General features: G+C 44.8%; 1 protein-coding gene across 2 annotated transcripts in view; it reads left to right on the top strand.

Annotated features, from left to right (window-relative positions):
* The window catches only part of isy1 (ISY1 splicing factor homolog), a 46,559-nt gene extending 19,847 nt beyond the window's left edge, over nucleotides 1-26,712 (top strand). The window contains exons 9-11 of one of the 2 annotated variants that reach the window (XM_070895352.1): nucleotides 17,740-17,870; nucleotides 25,325-25,411; nucleotides 25,767-26,712. In XM_070895352.1, coding sequence (XP_070751453.1) covers nucleotides 17,740-17,870; nucleotides 25,325-25,411; nucleotides 25,767-25,874 — 326 coding nt within the window. In that variant the 3' untranslated portion in view covers nucleotides 25,875-26,712. Of the gene's footprint in view, nucleotides 1-17,739; nucleotides 17,871-23,569; nucleotides 23,730-25,324; nucleotides 25,412-25,766 lie in introns of those variants that run through there. The other variant, XM_070895353.1, reaches the window with a different exon arrangement.
* The last annotated feature ends 208 nt before the right edge of the window (nucleotides 26,713-26,920 follow it).

The raw sequence follows: 26,920 nt of genomic DNA, 5'->3' as shown, positions 1-26,920 counted from the left end.
CTGCAGGTCCACCTCCAGAAGGAGGGGAGACGGAAGAGCCAGCCGGCGAGAAACGAGGAGGAGAAAAAGTGGAGGGCAGAGAAACGCAAGACAAAGAACAAAAAGGGCCACTGTACAACAAAATTCTAAAAGGACAAAGAGTGTTAAAAAAAACAAGCCTGAAGGCTTTGTGTCTTAATGCAAGGAGTATCCGTAATAAGGTGGATGAATTAACTGTGCAAATAGATGTTAACAAATATGATGTGATTGGGATTACGGAGACGTGGCTCCAGGATGATCAGGGCTGGGAACTCAACATCCAGGGGTATTCAACATTCAGGAAGGATAGAATAAAAGGAAAAGGAGGTGGGGTAGCATTGCTGGTTAAAGAGGAGATTAATACAATAGTTAGGAATGACATTAGCTTGAATGATGTGGAATCTATATGGGTAGAGCTGCAGAACACCAAAGGGCAAAAAACGTTAGTGGGAGTTGTGTACAGACCTCCAAACAGTAGTAGTGATGTTGGGGGGGGCATCAAACAAGAAATTATGGGTGCATGCAATAAGGGTGCAGCAGTTATAATGGGTGACTTTAATATGCACATAGATTGGGCTAACCAAACTGGAAGCAATACGGTGGAGGAGGATTTCCTGGAGTGCATAAGGGATGGTTTTCTAGACCAATATGTCGAGGAACCAACTAGGGGAGAGGCCATCTTAGACTGGGTGTTGTGTAATGAGAGAGGATTAATTAGCAATCTCGTTGTGCGAGGCCCCTTGGGGAAGAGTGACCATAATATGGTGGAATTCTGCATTAGGATGGAGAATGAAACAGTTAATTCAGAGACCATGGTCCAGAATTTAAAGAAGGGTAAGTTTGAAGGTATGAGGCGTGAATTGGCTAGGATTGATTGGCGAATGATACTTGAGGGGTTGACTGTGGATGGGCAATGGCAGACATTTAGAGACCGCATGGATGAACTACAACAATTGTACATTCCTGTCTGGCATAAAAATAAAAAAGCGAAGGTGGGTCAACCGTGGCTATCAAGGGAAATCAGGGATAGTATTAAAGCCAAGGAAGTGGCATACAAATTGGCCAGAAATAGCAGCGAACCCAGAGACTGGGAGAAATTTAGAACTCAGCAGAGGAGGACAAAGGGTTTGATTAGGGCAGGGAAAATGGAGTACGAGAAGAAGCTTGCAGGGAACATTAAGACAGATTGCAAAAGTTTCTACAGATATGTAAAGAGAAAAAGGTTAGTAAAGACAAATGTAGGTCCCCTGCAGTCAGAATCAGGGGAAGTCGTAACGGGGAACAAAGAAATGGCGGACTATTTTGAACAAGTACTTTGGTTCGGTATTCACTAAGGAGGACACTAACAACATTCCGGATATAAGAAGGGTCAGAGGGTCTAGTAAGGAGGAGGAACTGAGGGAAATCCTTAGTAGTCAGGAAATTGTGTTGGAGAAATTGATGGGATTGAAGGCCGATAAATCTCCAGGGCCTGATGGACTGCATCTCAGAGTACCTAAGGAGGTGGCCTTGGAAATAGTGGATGCATTGACAGTCATTTTCCAACATTCCATTGACTCTGGATCAGTTCCTATCGAGTGGAGGGTAGCCAATGTAACCCCATTTTTTAAAAAAGGAGGGAGAGAGAAAACAGGGAATTATAGACCGGTCAGCCTGACATCGGTAGTGGGTAAGATGATGGAATCAATTATTAAGGATGTCATAGCAGCGCATTTGGAAAGAGGTGACATGATAGGTCCAAGTCAGCATGAATTTGTGAAAGGGAAATCATGCTTGACAAATCTTCTGGAATTTTTTGAGGATGTTTCCAGTCGAGTGGACAAGGGAGAACCAGTTGATGTGGTATATTTGGACTTTCAGAAGGCTTTCGACAAGGTTCCACACAAGAGATTAATGTGCAAAGTTAAAGCACATGGGATTGGGGGTAGTGTGCTGACATGGATTGAGAAATGGTTGTCAGACAGGAAGCAAAGAGTAGGAGTAAATGGGTACTTTTCAGAATGGCAGGCGGTGAGTAGTGGGGTACCGCAAGGTTCTGTGCTGGGGCCCCAGCTGTTTACACTGTATATTAATGATTTAGACGAGAGGATTAAATGTAGTATCTCCAAATTTGCGGATGACACTAAGTTGGGTGGCAGTGTGAGCTGCGAGGAGGATGCTATGAGGCTGCAGAGTGACTTGGATAGGTTAGGTGAGTGGGCAAATGAATGGCAGATGAAGTATAATGTGGATAAATGTGAGGTTGTCCACTTTGGTGGTAAAAACAGAGAGACAGACTATTATCTGAATGGTGACAGATTAGGAAAAGGGGAGGTGCAACGAGACCTGGGTGTCATGGTACATCAGTCATTGAAGGTTGGCATGCAGGTACAGCAGGCGGTTAAGAAAGCAAATGGTATGTTGGCCTTCATAGGGAGGGGATTTGAGTACAGGGGCAGGGAGGTGTTGCTACAGTTGTACAGGGCCTTGGTGAGGCCACACCTGGAGTATTGTGTACAGTTTTGGTCTCCTAACCTGAGGAAGGACATTCTTGTTATTGAAGGAGTGCAGCGAAGGTTCACCAGACTGATTCCCAGGATGGCGGGACTGACCTATCAAGAAAGACTAAATCAACTAGGCTTGTATTCACTGGAGTTCAGAAGAATGAGAGGGGACCTTATAGAAACGTTTAAAATTCTGATGGGTTTAGACAGGTTAGATGCAGGAAGAATGTTCCCAATGTTGGGGAAGTCCAGAACCAGGGGTCACAGTCTAAGGATAAGGGGTAAGCCATTTAGGACCGAAATGAGGAGAAACTTCTTCACCCAGAGAGTGGTGAACCTGTGGAATTCTCTACCACAGAAAGTTGTTGAGGCCAATTCACTAAATATATTCAAAAAGGAGTTAGATGTAGTCCTTACTACTAGGGGGATCAAGGGGTATGTCAAGAAAGCAGGAATGGGGTACTGAAGTTGCATGTTCAGCCATGAACTCATTGAATGGCGGTGCAGGCTAGAAGGGCCGAATGGCCTACTCCTGCACCTATTTTCTATGTTTCTATGAGAAGGAGCAAGAGAAGGCTGGTGAGGACCTCTGGGAGAACAATCAGCCTGAAGATCTAGCCATGGTCCCAACCCCCCCTCCCTCCCCCCCCCCCCAGAAGACCAGTATCCCGTGGGAGTTACGCGCCTGCAAAGCTGTTGCGTCAGCAGCTCATATATGAACGCTTTACATTAGAAATAGTCACATTTACATTTACAGTTATGGTTAAACAAAAGTTGCATTTGCATTGTTATGTTTTAGCCTTGCCTGCACTGGCCTGGCCTTTGTTGTACAACATTTGCATTAATGCTTAACTTAACTAAACTTATGTTATTATAAGAGAATGCACAACAAATGCAGAGCAATTATTAAAATGTTAAATTTAAAAAGTGCTTAACTTAGCTATAAGAGAATGCATAACAATTGTTAAATTCAGTAAAAACATTTATTGCAAACAACAAATTTTAAATTTCTTTTAATCAACACCCTTCGCCCCCCCCTATCCCCTCCCCAACTATGAACGCACATTAGCAGCAACAACTTAACTATAAAAAATGTAACATGGACACGAGCATTGCAAAAACAACCCCTTTCCCTACCTGCGGCCACATTTCTCTCCAGGTCCTTTTCTCTTCCCCCCGCTCCCCGTGTATTAGAACCTCCCGCCCGTTTTGGTCCCCGCAGACCGAGACGACGCTGGCGTGCAGCGGGCAACAGCAAGACTTCCTGCCGTGGTGGAGGTGTTGGAGTGGAAGACGAAGCTGGCTGCTCGTCTTCCGAGTCAAGAGGAAGTGTATCCTCCGTACTCACTTGAGTGCTCGGGGTTGTACTTGGACCCAACACGACACCTTGGGGTGCAGTGTCGTGTTCAGCCAGCAGCGCATGCCGAAGGGCAATGGTTGCGGCGGTTTGCTCACGCATCTCTTCCAGTGTCTGCCGTGCTACCTCCAGTTGCATAGCAGACATGTGTGAAAAGTCACGCGCAAACTGGCTAAACCTCCTGGAGAAGCTCGCGGCCTCTCCGAGCACAGGGACATCAGGCCCTCCAATGGATCGTCCATGGGAGGCGATTGCTGACCTCGCTGACCCGGCCTCCGTGGCGTTGCCGGCTGCACACTGCCTGGTCCCGGTGCCTTTTCAATCTCAAGTGAGATGACCGCAGGTTCATTCTCTCCCTCGCCCCTCCCCCTTCCACAATTGTCTGCTGCTGCTGGTGCTCCTCCTCCTCGAGCTCAATGGTGGTGATGTTGTTGTCGCGCTCCTCCTCCTCCTCACCAGGTGCTGGTTGCACCTCGACCAGCGTCTCAGGATGACCTTAAAAACACATGAGCTTATTACAGAGCTTATTAGAACATAACGGTGCACATTAACGAGAGACGTTACATATCAATACATTTCACTACCCCGGGAAGCTGTAGCGGCTGCATCCCCTGCTTGTGGCCAAAGGCTGCATGCATGACATGACATGACATCATTCGTATATTGCATTTTAATTACAGGACATTACATTACTCTTTAATACTGTTTGACACATTACTCACGAGACGCATGGCTGGGCTCCGCCAGACCGCAGGTGGTTGCCAAACAGCTTTCATGTCCCACCAGCGTGGCCTCAAGGTCAGTTAATCGCTGTAGCTGAGCAGAGCCCCCCCCCCCCCCCCCCCCCCCCCGGCGGTGCGCCTCTGCTCAGCACGGTTGCTAGGTATCTTCCTGCAAACGAGAAAAGAGCATAGCATAAGATAATTGACTGGGTAGTATCATGAAGTCACAACAGTTTAAAACGTTACATGCTACAGCATGACACATATACATCTCTCTATACTGTAGCAGCCAGAGAGACTTCCATCCCATCAAACGCTCCAAGGGCAGTTGCAGCATGGGGTTAGATACAGAGTAAAGCTCTCTCCAAACTGTCAAACACTCCCTGGGCAGCTGCAGCATGGGTTAGAAAGCTTCCTCCACACTGTCCCATCAAACACTCCCAGGGCAGCTGCAGCATGGGGTTATTTACAGAGTAAAGCTCCCTCTACATAATCCCAGGTTCAGAGACTGGCCAGATCTTAACATGGAGTTTATGTAATACATTTATGAATGACAAACTTAAATTCAATATAGGAGATTCATTATTATAATTAAAATTTGCATCAGTACAATATAAAATGCAACTTACTCTTGTTTTAGCTACCAAGCTGTTCCAGCGTTTGCGGCACTGGTCCGACCCCCTCGCCTTATGGAAGGCGGAGGACACCACGTCCACGATCTCTGCCCAAATTTTCCTATAAACACGGGGTGGGAGTTTCCCATGCGCACCCATAGTCAATTGTCCCCACCGGGAATGCACCTCATTGACTAGGGCCTCATTGGCCTCATCACTGAAGGGCTTCGCCTTCTTCCTCTCCCCATCAGCTTCCTGATGGCTTTCTGAAATTTTTTAACTTTTATAAAGTTTATGAAGTTTGTAAAAGTATATATTACAACAGTATATTACATATTTCTATTATATTTGCTTATCACTCATATTTTTTGTTGATCTCTCTTTCTCTTTCTCTTTCGTCTCTGCCTTCCTCCTCTCTCTCTCTCTCTCTCTCTATCTATCCTCCCTCTCTCTCTCGCTCTCTCTCTCTCTCTGCCCTTCCTTACATGTGTGGATGACCCCTAACCTCCCGAAACACGGGAAAACCAGTCAGCAAAAAAAAACCACGTATGCGCAGAAGCCCATTGCTAGGGAAGCTTTTGCCTTCCACATCGCTGGCCGTTCGCTGAGCACACGTCACATCGCCGACCTTTCGCATCGCCCATTTCACATCGCTGGCCTATCGCCAAGTGGAAAATCGTGGCCTGAAAAATGGGCGATGTCCCAGCGATCGGTAAGGCTGAGACATCGTACATTGCTGGAACACCACCCATTTTTTGGGCGATAACAAGCAAAGTGGAAAGTCTAGCCCATGTTTAACCATCGATCACTATTTGGGAAAACTGAATTGAATGTGGTCTAGAAGTTCACGATCTTGGAAGTGTACTAAGGGATTATGCAAGGATCGATAAGGAAGTGAAGGGTCACCTACAGAGAGCAAGTTTGGTTTCTGGTAGACTCCAAGTGTGTTTGGAATCAGCGCGGTTGCCACTAAGCTTAAAGGCTTATAAGGTAGCTGTCCTTGCCCATCTCCTGTATGGATGTGAAACATGAACACTATAAAAAGCACAGTGAAGAGTCAGAAATTTTTCACCAAAGATGCCTTCCTTCTCAGTTGTTGGCAGGACAAGATCATTAACAACAAAGCACTGGAACATGCCTATGGTATCAGCATTGAGGCTATGATAATCAGTGCTGAGTTCCATTGGGCTGGCCATGTTATTAGGACGACGTATGGTTACCAAAGCAGGTGTTTTATGGAGAAATGATGAACGGAATGGACAATAAAGGTGCTACAACAACACTGAAGATTCATTCAAAGCAGTGTAACAGAGAAACATAGGTTTCCAACAGATGGCAATGATGTGAGAGAAGAAGTGACGGGTTTTGAACTACACTGTACCAGTGTGGAGGCAAGACACGAGAGACTAAAGGATCAGCAATGTCTGAGGAATTAAAGGAAAATGGTTGTGTGAGGTTTGTGGTAGAGCATGCTTAGCACGTATTGGCCTGCGTAGTTATCAATGCACCTATCTACCATGAACTTATAGTCTCTCCTTTAGTGGCACTATCATCCTAGTGGATGAGGGACACGCTCAGGACATCCCAAAGCGCATCACAGTCAATTACTTACTTTTTGAAGTGTAGTCACTGTTTTTGTAGACAACCACAGCTGGCAATGTGTGCACAGCAAAGCCTCACAAGCAACGATAAGATGAATGATCAGTTAATCTGTTTTTGGGGTGAAAGTTGACCAGGTCACTGGGGGAACTCCCTGTTCTTCTTTGAGAAGGTGCCATGGGATCTTTGACATCCATTTAAACTGAGACCCTGTCTGCTTCTTCGCAACCTCATCTACAAGCCGGAATTTCTGATGATGCAGCATTTCTTCAGTATTGCACTGAAGTGTCAGCCTAGATTACGTGTTCAAGTCTTGCAGTGGCACTTGACTTCAACCTTCTAACTAACCAGTTGGAGTGCTACAACTGAGCCAAGCTGGCACTGTAATGAAAGTTTATTTAATGCAACCTTGGGATGCTGTAGATAGCATTTCAGAATTTAATTCATGGTTGTATGACTTGCACAGTTATCCTCTTGTGTGACTGTAATGGTATTTTAGCATTAGTACAATAGCGCAGTTTACATTGTGAAATCTGAGGAAAATAAATTGGGTTGTTTTTTTTTAAGTGCCAGTTTTTTTGCAGGCCGCTGCAACAGGCTGGTTAAAATAATCCACAAATTCAAGATTTCCCATTTGTTGTCATTTGTGCATAAAACTAGGACTGCTGCCCACTTGCATTTCAGCAACATCTTGGAATAGTTGCCTCTTTCAAGAGGAAATCATGAGAATTTCATATAGGCGGTATCTACCTTGAGGCCGTCCCAAAGGAGTATTTAACAATAATATGTTCCTGCCAGAACATAACAGCCATTTGATGGCCTTGGTGAGGAAAACAATTGCACAATAAAATAGAAATTTATACATTTAAGAAAAAAATTCCTACAAATATTTACACTTAATACCATTAGCTGCAGAAACTCCATTAAATTATGCAAAATGTGAAAGAGCCAGAACATAACGATCTCTGGCAATAATGGGGCCCAAGTTTCGGGCCGCGCCTAGAACGGCGCAGCCCCAACCTGGATGCCCGTTTTTCACGCCACAAAGTGCGCCTGAAAAAAACTTCCAGATTCTCCGGCTCCCTGCTGGCCCTCGGCGCGGCGCAGCACGAGCTGCAGGGGGCGGAGCTAGGTCCCTGCGCTGAAAACAGTGCCGGGACCTCTGCACATGCGCTACAGTGGACGCGCAAGTGCAGTAGCTCCAGGCGCCCAAAACTGTGTGGGAGGGGCCCGAAGCACGCAGTCCCTAGCCCTGGCCGAATGGCCTCACTGGGGCTGCGTGCATAAGGCTCCTCCCATGCCCAGCTCCTGCTTCCTCCGGACCTGACCCGACCTCCGCTTTCCCCGCTCCCGACCGATCTCCCCCGCCCCACCGGACCGATCTCCGCCCCCCCACCGACCGATTTTCCCCCCCCCCCCCCCCCCCCCCTTCGCCCCGACCCACGCTCTCCCCGATCCGTGCTCCCGACGCCCCCGGACCCTGGTTCCGACGCCACCTACCTGTCAATCCGGTAAGTCTAAGCTCGAAGTCTTGGGCCCAGCCGGGCCCGGCCCGTTCAGCCTCCCTCTCCTATCTTTCTCTCTCTCTCTCTCTCTCCCTTCTCTCCCTCTCTCTCTTCCCCCCTCCCCTCCCTCCCTCCCTTCTCTCACCCCCCTGCTCCCTCCCTCCCTTCCTTCTCTTCCCCCCTCTCCTCCCTCCTTTCTCACCCCCCTCCCCTCCCTGCCTTCTCACCCCCCCCCTCCCTTCTCACCCCTCCCTCCCCCCTCCCTCCTCACCCCTCCCTCCCTCCCCCCCTCCCTCCCTCCCTCCCTTCTCAACCCCCTCCCCTCACCCCCCCTCCCCTCCCTCACTTGTCACCCCCCTCCCCGCCCACCCCCTCTTCCCCACTCTACCACCCCTCCTCCCCTCCACCCCCCCCTTCCCATCCTCCCCCTCCCCTCCACCCCTCGCTGTCAGAAACACAGACACTGACAGACAGACAGAGAGTGAGAGACACACACAGACAGACAGAGAGATAGAGACACTGACAGAGACACACTGGGCGGGGGGCGAGCGGGGGGCATCCCAGCACGCTGTTGGAGGGCTCCCGGTGCTGCAGTCGGTAAGTAGAAAATGTTTTATTTATTCATTTAAAAAAAAAATTATTTCTTATTAATTTTTTTTGATTGGTTTATTGGTTGATTTATTGATGTTTTTATCATTTATTATTGATGATGGCCTTTTTATTTGTAAAACTGAAGTGTTTAATGTTTGTAAACTTCCCTTTAAACCCCCCTCCCCCCATTCCCTAAGCCTGATTTGTAACCTACGCCTGATTTTCTAAAGTGTAGAGTGTACAAAAATCTTCCCTTACTCCATTCTAAGTTAGTTTGAAGTAAGTTTTCACTGCCGAAACTTTGAAAACAGGCGTAAGTGGCCTGACACGCCCCCTTTTGAAAAAAAAGTTCTGTTCCAAAGTGAAACTGTTCTAACTGACTAGAACTGGAGCAAACTAAATGCCGAGAATTTGAATTTCTAAGATACTCCGTTCTACACCAGTTGCTCCAAAAAATCAGGAGCAACTGAGGCCGAAACTTGGGCCCAATGTGTTGGGTGTCAGCCACTTACTAAGGTGACCGCCTGTGCAGTCTTAAATAGAACAGTCTTGTTTTGTGGGGTTTGCTGCCCAATAATTGTGATAATTTGATAAACAGATGGGAAAAGTTCTGTTGTTCCAAGAGTGGATTTTTTTTTAAACCGTCTGATCACTTGGGTCCTGGTCACTTCCTTAAGCGGTCTGAGTGTCTTGAATTCGGGCGTATGCTCATGCTGACCAATATCTTATTAGGCAATAATGACACTTAGGGGTAACAATAGGACTACCTTGATCTTGTTTGATATTTAATTTGCATGTGTCAACGTGCACTTCTCCAGCCTTTTGGAAGGTGGACTTAAATATTCAGTGAGACAAGGCCAGATCTGAATCTTTCATCTGATTTAATCATTTTAGTTTTAACTTCCCTCCAGTCACTGGGGGAAATTGGCTAGTCTTGCACCCATTTTACCACCATTTTATTCGCGGTAAAGGTGTTTTTTGGCACGAAATTTTTTTTCTGTCATTTGGTTATATTGGCCAGAGGTTTACCGCCGGCAGTAAAAGAAATATTTATACGCCTTTGTTTAGACCGTTTTTGTGATGGCACTCGGCATCAAACACTCGGATATCGCCGTTATTGAAAATTTGGCCAATATCGTCATTTTTAAATTCCGCAAAAAATACCGCCCAGAAAATGCAAGTCTTACCAGGTCGGATTCACGACGAAACCGGCGCTAATGGCACCACGTTGAAAAATGGAGCTAGAGTGCATTTGGAGGGAAGGCTGCGTTTTAAACTTTGAGCTTTTTGTGAGTTTATACTTCGTTTTTAAGGACATTAAAAAGAATGGGGCCTATGCTCTCTCTGCCATTATTGCTGGCTGCTTTTTCTATGGAGCAGAGACCTGGAAGAAGGTTTATTCAACAGCATTATCAGTGCAATCAAAGAGCCTGCAGACTTATGGGGAAGAGACCTTACCGCCCGCCCACCCCCCACCCCCCGCCACGAATTTTCAGGGAACAGCACTCATACCTGCACCTGTCTGAGGCACAGTGTGTTAGAAGGCTGCGCTTTCAAAAAGAGGTGGTCACAGCTATGCCAGCTCATAAAGGCAGACATACAAGCATGAGGAAGACTGCACTGCCCGTCGAGGTGAAGGTGATTGCGGCACTTGCCTTCTATGCCTCCGGCTCCTTTCAGGCATCAGCAGGGGACTAATATTCCATCTTGCAGTTTGCTACACATCGCTGCATTCGCCAGGTGACTACTGCACTGTATGCAAGCAGGAAAGACTTCATAAACTTCTCAATGACCAGGGTGGCACAGAATGAGTGGGCTTTAGGCTTTGCATGAATTACTGACTTCCCGAAGGTACAGGCTGCCATTGACTGTATGCACATCGCCCTGCGCGCACCTTTTGAGGATCCAGAGGTTTACCAAAACTGAAGGGATTCCACTCGCTGAACATACAGATCATCTGCGACCATACTCAGCGCATCATAGCAGTAAATGCTCAATTTCCAGGGAGCATCCATGATGCTTTCATCTTGCGTGAGAGCACTGTCTCACAGCTGTTTGAGCGTCAGCCACAAGGCCAGAGCTGGATGCGGTTGTGGGGGGGGGGGACATAGAAACATAGAAAATAGATGCAGGAGCAGGCCATTCAGCCCTTCTAGCCTGCACCGCCATTCAATGAGTTCATGGCTGAACATGAAACTTCAGTACTCCCTTCCTGCTTTCTCGCCATACCCCTTGATCCCCCGAGTAGTAAGGACTTCATCTAACTCCCTTTTGAATATATTTAGTGAATTGGCCTCAACTACTTTCTGTGGTAGAGAATTCCACAGGTTCACCACTCTCTGGGTGAAGAAGTTTCTCCTCATCTCGGTCCTAAATGGCTTACCCCTTATCCTTAGACTGTGACCCCTGGTTCTGGACTTCCCCAACATTGGGAACATTCTTCCTGCATCTAATCTGTCTAAACCCGTCAGAATTTTAAACGTTTCTATGAGGTCCCCTCTCATTCTTCTGAACTCCAGTGAATACAAGCCCAGTTGATCCAGTCTTTCTTGATAGGTCAGTCCCACCATCCCGGGAATCAGTCTGGTGAATCTTCGCTGCACTCCCTCAATAACAAGAATGTCCTTCCTCAAGTTAGGAGACCAAAACTGTACACAATACTCCAGTTGTGGCCTCACCAAGGCCCTGTACAACTGTAGCAACACCTCCCTGCCCCTGTACTCAAATCCCCTCGCTATGAAGGCCAACATGCCATTTGCTTTCTTAACCGCCTGCTGTACCTGCATGCCAACCTTCAATGACTGATGTACCATGACACCCAGGTCTCGTTGCACCTCCCCTTTTCCTAATCTGTCACCATTCAGATAATAGTCTGTCTCTCTGTTTTTACCACCAAAGTGGATAACCTCACATTTATCCACATTATACTTCATCTGCCATTCATTTGCCCACTCACCTAACCTATCCAAGTCGCTCTGCAGCCTCATAGCATCCTCCTCGCAGCTCACACGGCCACCCAACTTAGTGTCATCCGCAAATTTGGAGATACTACATTTAATCCCCTCGTCTAAATCATTAATGTACAATGTAAACAGCTGGGGCCCCAGCACAGAACCTTGCGGTACCCCACTAGTCACTGCCTGCCATTCTGAAAAGTACCCATTTACTCCTACTCTTTGCTTCCTGTCTGACAACCAGTTCTCAATCCACGTCAGCGCACTACCCCCAATCCCATGAGCTTTAACTTTGCACATTAATCTCTTGTGTGGGACCTTGTCGAAAGCCTTCTGAAAGTCCAAATATACCACATCAACTGGTTCTCCTTTGTCCACTTTACTGGAAACATCCTCACAAAATTCCAGAAGATTTGTCAAGCATGATTTCCCTTTCACAAATCCATGCTGACTTGGACCTATCATGTCACCATTTTCCAAATGCGCTGCTATGACATCCTTAATAATTGATTCCATCATTTTACCCACTACTGAGGTCAGGCTATAATTCCCTGTTTTCTCTCTCCCTCCTTTTTTAAAAAGTGGGGTTACATTGGCTACCCTCCACTCGATGGGAACTGATCCAGAGTCAATGGAATGTTGGAAAATGACTGTCAATGCATCCGCTATTTCCAAGGCCACCTCCTTAAGTACTCTGGGATGCAGTCCATCAGGCCCTGGGGATTTATCGGCCTTCAATCCCATCAATTTCCCCAACACAATTTCCCGACTAATAAAGATTTCCCTCAGTTCCTCCTCCTTACTAGACCCGCTGACCCCTTTTATATCCGGAAGGTTGTTTGTGTCCTCCTTGGTGAATACCGAACCAAAGTACTTGTTCAATTGGTCTGCCATTTCTTTGTTCCCCGTTATGACTTCCCCTGATTCTGACTGCAGGGGACCTACGTTTGTCTTTACTAACCTTTTTCTCTTTACATACTTATAGAAACTTTTGCAATCCGCCTTAATGTTCCCTGCAAGCTTCTTCTCGTACTCCATTTTCCCTGCCCTAATCAAACCCTTTGTCCTCCTCTGCTGAGTTCTAAATTTCTCCCAGTCCCCGGGTTCGCTGCTATTTCTGGCCTATTTGTATGCCACTTCCTTGGCTTTAATACTATCCCTGATTTCCCTTGATAGCCACGGTTGAGCCACCTTCCCTTTTTTATTTTTACGCCAGACAAAGATTACGGGCTCGCCACCTGGCTCATGATTTCCCCCCCCCCCCCCCCCCCACACATAACCCTCAGACAGAAGCCGAGCATCGCTACAATAACAGCCAAACAGCCACACGCAACATCGTCAAAGACAATTGGAGTGCTGAAGCAACGCTTCTGATGCCGGCACCACTTTGGAGACTCCCAGCAATACTATCCTCAGCAGGTCGCTGAGTTCATTGTGGTGTGCTACATGCTACACAACTTTGCCATCATGAGGGGACAGGATTTGCCACTGGGGACTGCAGAACCTCAGGAGATGGGGTGGGGGGAGGGGAGGAGGATGAGGAACCCGTGCCGCCACCACCCATGACGACAGAGGAGAACTCTTCATGGAGCTTTCCCCACTGCAAAAGCCTTGCGTCAGCAGCTGATAATCGAACGATTTGTATGAAGGCAGAATGGCACGTTTCATCATTGACGGCCCACTCTGTCCCACCATGTTGACTATTTCCCACTGTTATTCTGCAAATGAGACACTGCACAAGTTTGGTTTAGGTGAAAAAAGAAATTTAAATTTATTAAACATTTGTACAGTTGTACATTCATGAAACTTTGTAAACGTTAATTTAGAAACTTCAATAATATTTTTGAATGTTAAAACTTTTGAAATGTAAATTTTGCTTAAATAACAGCAAAACAGCAAAAGAACAACCCCTGCACCAAACATCCTTCAGCTACAGCCACCTTTACGCCCCCCCCCCCCCCCATTGTTGTCCTTGCCCCACACCCCTACCCCTACTCCCGGTGGTCCCATGACGTTTATTAGCAGAGCGGATAGGGCGCTGCTTTTGTTGGGTGACAGACTTCGGAAACGCCATTCGAAGCCCTGGAGAAGCTGTGGCTGTGGAAGGGCCCGGCTTCTGAGTGGGAGAGCCTGTTGCTCAGCCTCACCACTCACTGGTTTTGTCAATCTGAGTGGCATGACACAGGGGACTGGAGTGCCATGAGTCGAGACCGTCAGTTGCCGCTGGACATTGACAGCCTCTGTGTTCTCCCACGTTGCAGCTACTAGTCTACTGTCCACAGATAGTTCTGCAATGTTTCCTGAGATCCCACCCATGACCTTGAGGAGCTGTCGGCTGAGCTGGATGCTCTCCCCAGACAGTCCCACCAAATCCATTTACTTGTCTGCCTGCCTTTCGGCAGAGCAGCTTTGACGACTCAGCTTCCGCACAGACTGCATACAGACTTCTAACCTGGGTGTGCTTTGCTGCAACACCCTGGGACCTGGGGCCTCGGATACTGGATAACCACTGAATGTAATGGTGTACTCCATCGACGAACTGCTGCCTGTGGGCTCCACCCCACCCCCCACCCCCCCTCCCCATGACACCTTGTTCCTCCTCCTGCGCCTCCTCCCATGGAGGTTCCTCAGCAGGACTGAGGTCGGTGTCCTCGACCATTGGCATCCATCGAGCTTGGGGGCTTTCTCTGCTGCATTTGATAACTCGGAATCCACATCTGCAAAATAGAAAACAACAGACGGCTAGTTAGCAGCAGGGGAGGGGGCAGGGTGACATCAGTAGGCTCATATAAAGGACCACTACTCCTGCATTACATGTCAACGACTGACAGTACATTGCATTAATCGAACCCTAGCCAGCAGACAGTACATTGCACTAACCGAAGCCTAGCCTGCAGACAGTATGTAACATTAAACCAATCCAGACCGTGGATTTCGCAGGACTTGCCCTCACTCTCCCAACGTGGGGTCAGCACCCCCACGGATAGTCGATCTCTGCGAGGCACCCATGTGACTTTCAAGGTGGGTGAGTGGGACCAGTTTTGCCGGACTGCCGCCTGTTTTCCGCTGCTCTCTGCGGTTGTGGGACAACTTTCCCTGCAAAATGACCATACAAATTTTTAACAGAGGGGCCCTTCTGCTCTTGTGGCACACACAGATTGTCATCAAAGCACTTATGCCATACTGTGTGCATTTACTACAGTGCTCTGTTTAATGGCCCTGGTAGTTGCACGTGGTTCATCAGGAAAATATCAAAGTGCAGAAACATCTTTTAAGATGCCAAAAAGCAGTCTTTATAATGTGTGACGATCATTCGTGGTAAATAAGGTGCAACATTAAACCTAGCGCCACCAACATGCGTCACATTTACAATTTAAGTAATTGGAGTACATAAATAAAAATATTACTTACTCTTTTGACCCTGCAATGGTCATTCCACCTCTTCCTGCACTGGACATGGTCCCTCTGGATAGAGTCCACTGAGGAAACCTGCTCAGCCACACTTTTCCACACACGTTTTATAGCAGATGGGTGTAGTTTTCCCATGACCCTTCCTCGAAATCTCCCCCCCCAATCTGCTTTCTGCAGCAGTGATGTGGGCCTCATTTGCATCTTGAGTGAATTTCCTGGCCCTCTTCCTTACTGAATCAACCTGCATTTTTAATTTTTGATGAACTGTGCTGAACTCTGCTGATGTTTAAATCTCCCCTCAAAAATGGCTGATTTAGCCCTGAGTATACTGCACATGCACGGGCACACCCTGCATGTGATCTGGAAGGTGCCAGAAGGATTGGCAGAAAAAAATGGGAGGGGAAAAAAATGTTTTTTTTTTTGCATATGCGCAGAACGGGTGTTTTTTTTTTAACCGCCGAAAAATTGAGTTTCGTTGCATAAAAATGTTGGAAAACGGCGCTATTTTACTGCTATAGCGATCGCGAAAAAGTGTTTGGCCAATTTTGCGCGTTTATTTTTTGACACTATTTCTGCGCTTAAAAAAAGACGTTAAATGCGATTAGCACCAAATAAAACAGTGCTACCGCTATTTGGCCAATTTCTAGCCCACTATCCATGTGCCCCTTTTGTCCTTTATTGCTCTGTGATCCTAGCCAGGAAGAGGGCTGTGATGCTGACTTTCTCTTTGGTCAACGATTTACCAATAGGCCTGCCAATAAAACCAGCTACCTTTTCTACCCCCTTGGTGTGTGGCTTGAAAGAGAATATTTCCTACTATTCTCAGTAACTGGGAGCCATCCAGACTTCTCCTGTCTTTACCCATTGTTCATTCGCATGTGGGCAGCTGAGGTTGCTGGAGAATGAATAGAAGTGTTAATAGGAACATTATCCAATTTGAGCTCTATCAAAGGAGCATTGACACCTGTTGTAGTGTCTGTACCACCATCTTGGCTGAGATTGGTTAACTCACATGGATTAGGAACCAACTCTGTGACTTTCCTATTTTATGTGACTCGGCTTACTTACTGTATTATTGAGTTGAGCCATTATTAACTGTTTTTCAGTTTTGATCAGTGGATTTCAAATTCTATATTAATTTGATCTTTACACCTTGTTCCAGACCTCCTCCTCGATTTTTTTTAAAACTCTGCCATACTAATCACATTTTTGTTAATTTTGATTGTATTGGAAGGATCCAGTAAATAATTTTTTGTCTTGGTATTTTATTTTAAATTACTACTGTATTTTAAATGTAAGAACATAGCTTTGTATGTTAAACTGGAGGTTAGTTTATGAATGTTGTTTATGAATGGAGTTCGTTTAGCCTTTGCATGCTCTGATTTTTAAAAATAGCTGTATTCCATTCCCTTTGTAGGTCATGTGGTTCTCCTTCAGTCACACATCAGTGATTCAATCAATTAGATTCCATATGCATCTTTGCCAGCATGTTTAACATTCCTGAATCAGCCTCATTAATGCAGACCCCAAATAACATACAGACTTCAATGTAAATGCAAATAAAAAAGGAGCAACAGTGGTATCTCATTTAAGATAAAGTTATGGTATTGATCTGTTCTCGGAACATAAGAATTAGGAGCAGGAGTAGGCCATTCAGCCCCTCGAGCCCGCTCCGCCATTCAGTGAGATCATGGCTGATCTTCTACCTCAACTCCATTTTCCCCCATATCACTTCATTCCCTTAATATCTGAAGACTAATCATGCATTGTCAGTTTAGTACAGTGGTGTTACTATTTCTTTGTTGAACACTAATTCCAATCAGTCTCCTGCTTAACAGCTACTCTTAGAAATGTTTGGCAAATGTCAAAGATTTAGACTTTAATAAAGCACATAATGACTTCTTCTCATCAGACATTGGATTAGTTTAATTAATGTGGTGAGAAATTTCTATTTGTGTGCATGTGATTACCAGCATCATTGCCACAGTTGTGATAATATTTGGCATGGCAGATCCCCAAATCCAAAACGCACATTTAAAAATACCCCACAAAGTACAAAGGTAGTGCACACAAGAAAAAATACAAAAGCTTTTTGCATGCTGGTACCAAAGTCTTAGACATTCAGCATCACATATGAATGCATTTAAAACTGATATCTGAAGTGCTAGGTCAGTAGTGAACTATGGAAGTAAGAGAGTTTGTTGCATAAATCTGACATATCAGCACTGAATCGCACACTTCCCAGATGCTGAAATCTGGCAATCTTCATTGTGGTCAGTTATATCTGTCCTGTGTGTCTCCGCCTTCCAGGCATGTAATCAAAGAGAAACATTGGTAACAGGCATAGCGAAGTCTGTGACCTGGACATCTGCATCATAAGACAAGCATACACATTTATATTTTGAGCAAGGACAAATAAAATGCGAACAAAATTAGTTTTTGATTTGAGTATTACAAATATTTCAACTTTCTGTTCTTATTTTAGTCATAATGGAAGCTGTTCAAAAATGGAAGGCAGATAAAGAGGCCAGACTTGAGAGTGGAGGTGACAAAGAAGAGGAGGAGGAGGAGGAGGAGGAAGAGGAAGAAGTAAACATTTATGCAGTGAAAGATGAGGTAAATGTATTATCACAAATTTTAATAATAGTAATTGTACTTATACAGGATACTTTCTGTCGCAGGGTAGGAATGAAAAAACATTACAGTCTACACTACTGCCTCAGTTATAGGGCCCGAAATTCATCGACATACTGCCCAGTACCGCCCATTTTCCACCCAAAAATGCGATTTTGGTGAAAAAACACCTACATGCCACCAACATACCGCTCGGCGGAATATTCATCATTGTCATACCGCCGAGCAGTATGCACACCGTCCGCCATGCAGAACCGCCCGCATACCGCCCAAAAAGTCTGATTTTCATTGCATACTGCCGGAGCTGCATACCGTCCTGGAAAAAGTGGTTTTACGCAATGTTAATTGGGCGAGAATGGATGGTAGTGCTCGGAGCCGCCATTTTGTAATTGGGAACAATCCACTAAAGCAGCATCTCTATTTCTGAGGTGAAACGTGACTTTACAGTGCAATTTACAGTGGAAAAGGTATTTTTACTGAGTAAATGATTAAAATCAACGGCATTTTAGTTTTTATTCATTGAAAAATATTCTGGAGATTTAAAAAGAATGGGGCCTGTACTATCTCAGCCTGTATTGCTGACTACCTATCTAATGGAGGATCTAGATGTGAGAAGGTTTATTGAGCAGAATTATCAGGGTAATGGAGGAGGTCGCAGACTGATGAGGAGGAGGCCATACCCGCAAATGATTTTCAGGGAGAAGCACTCATACTTAGACCTGACCAATCGACAGTGTGTTCGAAGGATGCGCTTCTAAAAAGAGGTGATCAATGAGATTTGCCAGCTCATTAAGGTAGACCTGCAGCCCAGTCCAACCAACATTAACTGCACTCTGTCGAGATGAAGGTGACTGCGGCACTTTCCTTTTATGCATATTGCTCTTTTCAGGCATCAGCTGGGGACATATGCTACTCATCGCTACATTCAACAGGTAACCGAAGTACTGTATGCACGCCGGATAGAAGTTATAAACTTTCCAGTGACCAGAGTGACAGGGCTTTGGGATTTGCACGCATCGCCGGCTTCCCCAAGGTGCATCATCATCATAGGCAGTCCCTCGGGATTGAAGAAGACTTGCTTCCACTCTTAGCATGAGTTCTTAGGTGGCTGTACAGTCCAATACAAGAACCACATTTTCTGTCACAGGTGGGACAGATAGTCGTTGATGGAAAGGGTGGGCAGGGAGCCTGGTTTGCCGCACGCTCCTTCCGCTGCCTGCGCTTGATTTCTGCATGCTCTCGGCGACGATATTCGAGGAGCTCAGCGCCCTCCTGAATGCACTTCCTCCACTTAGGGCGGTCTATGGCCAAGGACTCCCAGGTGTCAGTGGGATGTCGTACTTTATCAGGGAGGCTTTGAGGGTGTCCTTGTGACATTTCCTCTGCCCGCCTTTGGCTCGTTTGCCGTGGACGAGTTCCGAGTAAAGCGCTTGCTTTGGGAGTCTCTTGTCTGGCATGCGAACTATGTGGCCTGCCCAGCAGAGCTGATCAAGTGTGGTCAGTGCTTCAATGCTGGGGATGTTGGCCTGAATGAGGACACTAATGTTTGTGCGTCTGTCCTCACAGAGGATTTGCAGGATCTTGTGGAGAGATCACTGGTGGTATTTCTCCAGCGACTTGAGGTGTCTTACTGTACATGGTCCACGTCTGTGAGCCATACAGGAGGGCGGGTATTACTACGGCCCTGTAGACCATGAGCTTGGTGACAGTTTTGAGGGATTGATCTTCAAACACTCTTTTCCTCAGGTGGCCGAAGGCTGCACTGACGCACTGGAGGCGGAGTTGAATCTCCTCACCAATGCCTGCTTTTGATAGGAGGCTCCCGAGATAGGGAAAGTGGTCCACATTGTCCAGGGCCACGCCGTGGATCTTGATGTTTGGGGGGCAGTGCTGTGCGGCGAGGACAGGCTGGTGTAGGACCTTTGTCTTACTAATGTCTAGTGTAAGGCCCATGCTTTCATACGGCTCGGTAAATACGTCGACTATGTCCTGGAGTTTAGCCTCTGTGTGCACAGACACGGGCGTCGTCCGCGTACTGTAGCTCGACGACAGAGGTTGGAGTGGTCTTGGACCTGGCCTGGAGACAGCGAAGGTTGAACAGCTTCCCACTGGTTTGATAGAATTTATAAACTTCCTAATGACCAGAGTGACGGGGCTTTGGGATTTGCACGCATTACCGCTTCCCCAAGGTGCAGGGTGCTGTTGACTGTACCCATATTGCCTTGTGAGCACCATTACAGGAGGCGGAGATGTACCGAAACCGTAAGGGATTCCACTTTTTCAACATGCAGCTCGTATGCGACCATACACCGCATAATGGCAGTGAATGCCAACTTTCCAGGGAGCCACAAGGTAGATGCTGGAGGACAAAGAGTACGGCCTCGTCAACTGGCTCTTGCCCCCCCTGCGGAACCCTCAAACAGAAGTCGAGCAATGATATAATAAGAGCCATAGAGCCACATGTAATATTATCAAAATGTGCTGAAGCAGCGTTTTCGATGCCTGGACCACTCTGGAGGCAGGCTGCAATATCACCCTGAGCACGTTGCTCAGTTCAGTGATGTGCTGCATGTTGCATGATTTAGCAACCATGCGGGGACAAGAATTGCCACAGGGGACTGCGGGTCCACCTGAGGAAAGAGTGCAGGAGACGGAGTAGAAAGAAGAGGAAAATGAGGGGGATGAGGAGGAGCTTCCACATGAACCCATGGCACCCCCCCTCCCCACCCAACACCAACACCAACACCACAGCGGAGGGCACCCAGAGCGTATGCCACTGGAAAATTGTTACATTAGCAGCTCATAAATTAACACTTTGCTTAAATGTGGAGAGCTGCATTTTGGGACCCTGATGACTTACCCCAAAAGTTTGACACGACAAGAGAGTGCTTAAATTCAATTCAAACGTTTATGTAAACATTTCAAAAATATACAACAATTTTAAAACTTTGTAAAACTTATAACTATAAAACAACTTTAACAAAACTTTAACAAATTGAATAAACTTAAAAAAAAAACAACAAACTTCAATTATTAAATGAACAAGTACAACAAAAGACCCTTTACTGTCCTCGACCGCGTGCTACACCACCTTTGGGACTATTCCCGCTACTTTCTTACTCCTGCCCTTCCCTTTCCCACTGCCCCTGAGCTCGGATAAATCACATGAGGCCAACATTACAGTTACATGACATGACCTGACCGGACCGCAACACAGACCGAGGATTGTATTCAACTTACCATCCTGTGTGAGTGGGTCAGCTCCAATGCCGGTGGTGGCAGGGTTGCTATCCCCGACCAGGGACAGGGCATGGATCTCTATATTTGTGTCAATTGGTCTTGGGTTGTGGGTCCTCCCCCCGTACGCCGCAGATTGGCTTCTATTGCAGATGTCTTCTCACTCTCTCCCTCAACTTCAACTCACTGTGCATGTGCGGGTGACCCCGACCCCGTGGGTAAAATTCATCTGTGAAAAAAACGGGGGGGAAAACGCGCATGCGCAGTTCAGTGCCGCACCGCCGAAAAAAATCGACCAAAATTGTGCTCTTCGGTCTCGGCGGTATGCCGGCGGTTTGAAACAATGCACCGCCAGCATACCGCCAAGAAATGGGCGGACCTTATGCAATGACCAATTTCAGGCCCAAAATGTTGCTCTTTCATGGCCCTTGTTTCCCTTGTACACAGTAGTCTTCCAAATGTAAAATAAATTACCTAGATCACAGAAGGTGTTCAACTCCTGGCTAAAATAGTTTTAAATCCATAAAATAATAGGTATTTACTATAGTATAATTACTATGTGTTTCTTTTTATAACCAAGCTTCACATTTTCAAATACACTGTACAATGGGATGGTCAATATCAAAGATCAAATGGAGTGCTTCTGTATGAAGTCTTCAAATCTGAGGATTTCTAATGAATGTATAAGAAAATAACAAATAGGAGTAGGCCATACAGCCCCTCGAGCCTGATCCGCTATTCAATGGCTGAACTTCTACCTCAACTCCACTTTCCTGTCCTATTCCCATATCCCTTGATTCCTTTAGTGTCCAAAAATCTATTAATCTCAGTCTTGAATATGCTCAACATTTGAGCATCTATAGCCCTCTGGGGTACAGAATTTCAAAACTTCACAATCCTCTGAGTGAAGAAATTTCTCCTCATTTCAGACCTAAATGGCCGACCCCTTATCCTGAGTCTGTGATCCCTAGTTCTAGATTCTCCAGCCTCGGGCAACAACCTTTCAGCATCAGGAAGACGAATGGAATGTTGGCCTTCATTGCGAGAGGGATGGAATACAAAAGCAGGGAGGTCCTGCTGCAACTGTACAGGGTATTGGTGAGGCCGCACCTGGAGTACTGCGTGCAGTTTTGGTCACCTTACTTAAGGAAGGATATACTAGCTTTGGAGGGGGTACAGAGACGATTCACTAGGCTGATTCTGAGATGAGAGGGTTACCTTATGATGATAGATTGAGTAGACTGGGTCTTTACTCGTTGGAGTTCAGAAGGATGAGGGGTGATCTTATAGAAACATTTAAAATAATGAAAGGGATAGACAAGATAGAGGCAGAGAGGTTGTTTCCACTGGTAGGGGAGACTAGAACTCAAAATACAGGGGAGCCAATTTAAAACCGAGTTGAGAAGGAATTTCTTCTCCCAGAGGGTTGTGAATCTGTGGAATTCTCTGCCCAAGGAAGCAGTTGAGGCTAGCTCATTGAATGTTTTCAAGTCACAGATAGATAGATTTTTAACCAATAAGGGAATTAAGGGTTACGGGGAGCGGGCGGGTAAGTGGAGCTGAGTCCACGGCCAGATCAGCCATGATCTTGTTGAATGGCGAAGCAAGCTCAAGGGGCTAGATGGCCTACTCCTGTTCCTAATTCTTATGTTCTTTCTTATGTTCTTATCTACCCTGTCAAGCTCTCTAAGAATTTTATATGTTTCAATTAGATCACACCTCATTCTTCTAAACTCCAGAGAATATAGTCCCATTCTACTCAATGGACCTGTATAATGTCCTGTACAGTAGTTAATATTGTTTTGGGGCACTATAACCCAGACACTTCAAAACCCATTTCCCAAGTTATAAACTATAGATATGTTTCCTATACAAAAAATATTTAAAAAAATATTTAAATAGGGATTTTGACCTGTAAAATAAGAATACAATCAAAATGTTTTGATTTATAAATTAATGATTAATATAGAATACAGCTTTCATTTTTACTATTTTCACTCCTTATTGCTCAATTGGGATTTCTAGAGAATTGGGTGTACAAAAGAGTAGGACGGTAATCACATGAATTTCTATAAGGTGAATATTTTAAAAGAAAATGTATTTCAGATGATCATTTTTAAGTTGTGAAGCAGTAAGGTCACTTGAAATGCAAATAAATAGAATGATCAATCAGAATGTCATTTTGCTTGTATACATTCTTATTTCAGAATTGTGACTTCTAATATATTGCACAACTAAGTGGATCAGAGTTATGCTATAACATGCTTTTAATCAAATCTGCAAATAGCCTGATTGTATTTTGCACTTTCCTAATATTGTATATTTTAGTACGTATTGAGGTGAGGGACCATTTGGTGCCCAGCTGCTTAAGCAGTGTGTGTTTCACTTCAATGCAAGTGAAAACATAAAAGTCCTAGGACAGCTAATGATATCTAAGCTCCTAGATCCCTCCTACCCCATCAGCTCTACATGCTACGATAAACAAAGCAAATTTGGATCCAACGCATCCGCAGGAAAAGAGCATTCACAGATGGAGAGTTGGGCTATTTGCCCAACTTCTGCCCAGCAAATGCTCGTGAAGTTCTTGCGTCTGGTAAAAGCAGCGTAAGTGTTTGATAAAATTTTATTTTTATGCTTTTTAATCATTTATACATTAAAACCCTGTGCAATAAGGTACGTTTATGGTGTTGGGGGTAATATGTTAGCATGGACAGAGGATTGGCTAACTAACAAAAAACAGGGAGTTGGGAAAAATGGATAATTTTCCAGTTGGCAAACAGTAACTAGTGGGGTGCCACAGGGATCGGTGCTGGGGCCTCAACTCTTTACAATCTATATTAATGATTTGGATGAAGGCACTGAGTGTAATGTAGCCAAGTTTGCTGATGATACAAAGATGCGTGGGAAAGCAAGTTGTGAGGAAGACACAAAAAAATCTATAAAATGATATGGACAGGCTAATTGGGCAAAAATTTGGTATAATATGGGAAGTGTGAGGTTATCCACTTTGGCAAAAGAAATAAAAAAACAATTATTATTTAAATGGAGAAAAATTACAGAGGGACCTGGGGGTCCTCGTGCATGAAACACAAAAAATTAGTATGCAGGTGCAGCAAGTAATCAGGAAGGCAAATGGAATGTTGGCCTTTATTGCATGAGGGATGGAGTATAAAAGCAGGGAAGTCCTCCTACAAATGTACAGGATATTGGTGAGGCCACACCTCTAGAGTACTGCGTACAGTTTTGGTCTATATTAACAGGAGGTATATACATGCATTGGAGGCAGTTCAGAGGAGGTTCACTTGGTTGATTCCTGAGATGAAGGAGTTGACATGAAGAAAGGTTGCGCAGGTTGGTCCTATACTCATTGGAGTTCAGAAGAATGAGAGGTGATCTTAGTGAAACATATAAGATAATGAGGGAGCTCAACAAGGTAGATGCAGAGAGGATGTTTCCACTCATGAGGGAATCTAGAACTAGGGGGCATAGTTTTAGAATAAGGGATTGTCCATTTAAAACTGAGATGAGGAGGAATTTCTTCTCTGAGGGTTGTAAAGTTATGGAATTCTCTGCCCCAGTGAGCTGTGGAGGCTGGGTCATTGAATATATTTAAGGCAGAGATTTTTAAGGGTTATGGGGAACGGGCAGGGAAGTGGAGCTAAACCCATAATCAGATCAGCCTTGATCTTAGTGAATGGCAGAGCAGGCTCAAATGGCCTACTCCTGCTCCTATTTCTTAATTTCTTATGTACTTCTGATTATTTTTAGCCCCGTTAAAACATGTACATGTATTTTTTTTTATTCAGTTTTTGTTTTAAATATTTAAGTAAATTTACTTTAATTCATTTTAAATATATAATGGTTTTTAAAATGTATTTGAAGTGTTGATGTATTTTTTTGGGTATTTCCATTCATGCTTATGGGGCTTCCATACATACGGATTCCCTTCTTTCATTTGTTGGGCTGGCCCACATGATCCCAGGGGCGCTTGTGAACCACGGAATACGTGGGCCTCTACCCGTGGGTACCCAGAGAGGCCCTTGACTACGAATCTCCGCACCTCCTGGACCACCAGCTACGCAGGCATTTTATTTGCGGATCAGAGACATTTCTCCGTGGGAAGCCTCCGACCGCAAATTCAAGGCCGATGATTTTTTTTCCGCAATATATTAACTTTATTTATGTTTCACATTGTTCAGTCTGATGAAGACAGTGGGGAACAGATGGAAGGAGAGGAAAACCAACAAAAATTCATAGCTCATGTTCCTGTACCGTCACAGAAAGAGGTAAGGGAATATTGAAGAAATTCTAAGTACAGTAACTATTTGAAGGAGTGCAGATTGTGCGAGGGCTCTTGTATATTTCTTATTTTAAATTACTCCGTGAGAGAATAGATATGGGCTGCCGAAACGTTATTGCCCTAAAAATGAACGTCAGATGGTGGGATGTTGCCCAAAGAACATTCTTAAGAAAATACGAGTCACAAGTGCTTCAAATGTGACTTCTCAAGCTCTTGCTACAGTGGTGGATTGTTCTGTTTTACAGTATATAATTCTATTAAGTATTTTATCCTAATTATCAATTTGGATTACTTTGTTGGATGAGATAATTTGATAGTATTTTTAATTTTCATCTTTACAGATTGAGGAGGCTCTTGTACGACGGAAGAAGATGGAGCTGTTACAGAAATATGCTAGTGAAGCTTTAATGGCTCAAAGTGAAGATGCTAAAAGACTTCTGGGACTGTAACAGAATTACTCATTCTCAAGGACTTATTTTATATGAAACCAGCAATATAAATTTAATAGAAAAAAAAGATTGCAGACTTCTTATATGACCTCCATGTCCTGTTATGAAGCACAACGTTTGCACAGTGGCCTGAAATACCCGATTTTGATGCCTGGTGTGTTGGTTCCAGTAGAGGCCAGACAATGCTTTTTGTAAATAACAAACCTTTTTCTGAATGTGACTTGAAATGTTTTCATTTCTAATTTTCATAAACTGATCCTTTATACAAAATCATTGATTATGAACCTGGACGTTTTCTATATGCTTAACACAATAGTGGATCATTCAACTTTGTTCTGTATAGTATCTATACAACTTGTATTTTAAAGTAAGGCATTGAACTGGATTATTTCTTAAAGGACTGGTATGCCTTAAAGCCACTAAAACTTTGCTTTACACATTCAAGAACAAATTTTGGATTTTTAAAAATTGTTTAGCTCCAGATCTGTCAGTAAGTTTGTAAGAATTCTATTTTTGGATCTCTTTGTCGGGGAGGAGGAGTGATTGGGGGGAAAGAGAGAGAGGTTAAGCTTTTATTCAGTCCATACTTTTTGAATTTATGTTCCTAATCTTGAAATTCATGTTATTGATGATTGGATGGCAAGGAGTGGTGACAAAATGTGTAGACTTAGAAAGCACAAAGAAGAAATGGCCTAGCAATTTTGAAGATTTTTTTTTTCCAAATTTACTGTCAAGATTCAGAAAGCCTGAATAATCTTGAACACTTTAATCTATCCCTCTTGTATTAAATAGTTATCTGTTAATACTAATTCAAGGTAAATAAATCATATTATGCAAATGTATTGGCTTGTGATTTCAGCAAGTGGATGTCATGTCGACATGTGATTCCATGTCGAAGTCTACTCTGATGCTGAAGGGATGTGGCTAGGTGGTCAGCTGACCCTCTAATAGAACAACTCTACAAGAGTTGTCAGTGTTTCACAAGACCTTCATGTTTATGCCAGGAACACTGGCGCTGATATAGCTGCACCTCAACATTCTGTATC

Source organism: Pristiophorus japonicus, chromosome 12 (genome assembly GCF_044704955.1).
Source record: "Pristiophorus japonicus isolate sPriJap1 chromosome 12, sPriJap1.hap1, whole genome shotgun sequence".
Taxonomy (NCBI): domain Eukaryota; kingdom Metazoa; phylum Chordata; class Chondrichthyes; family Pristiophoridae; genus Pristiophorus; species Pristiophorus japonicus.
This window is presented reverse-complemented; position numbering and strand designations above follow the sequence as displayed.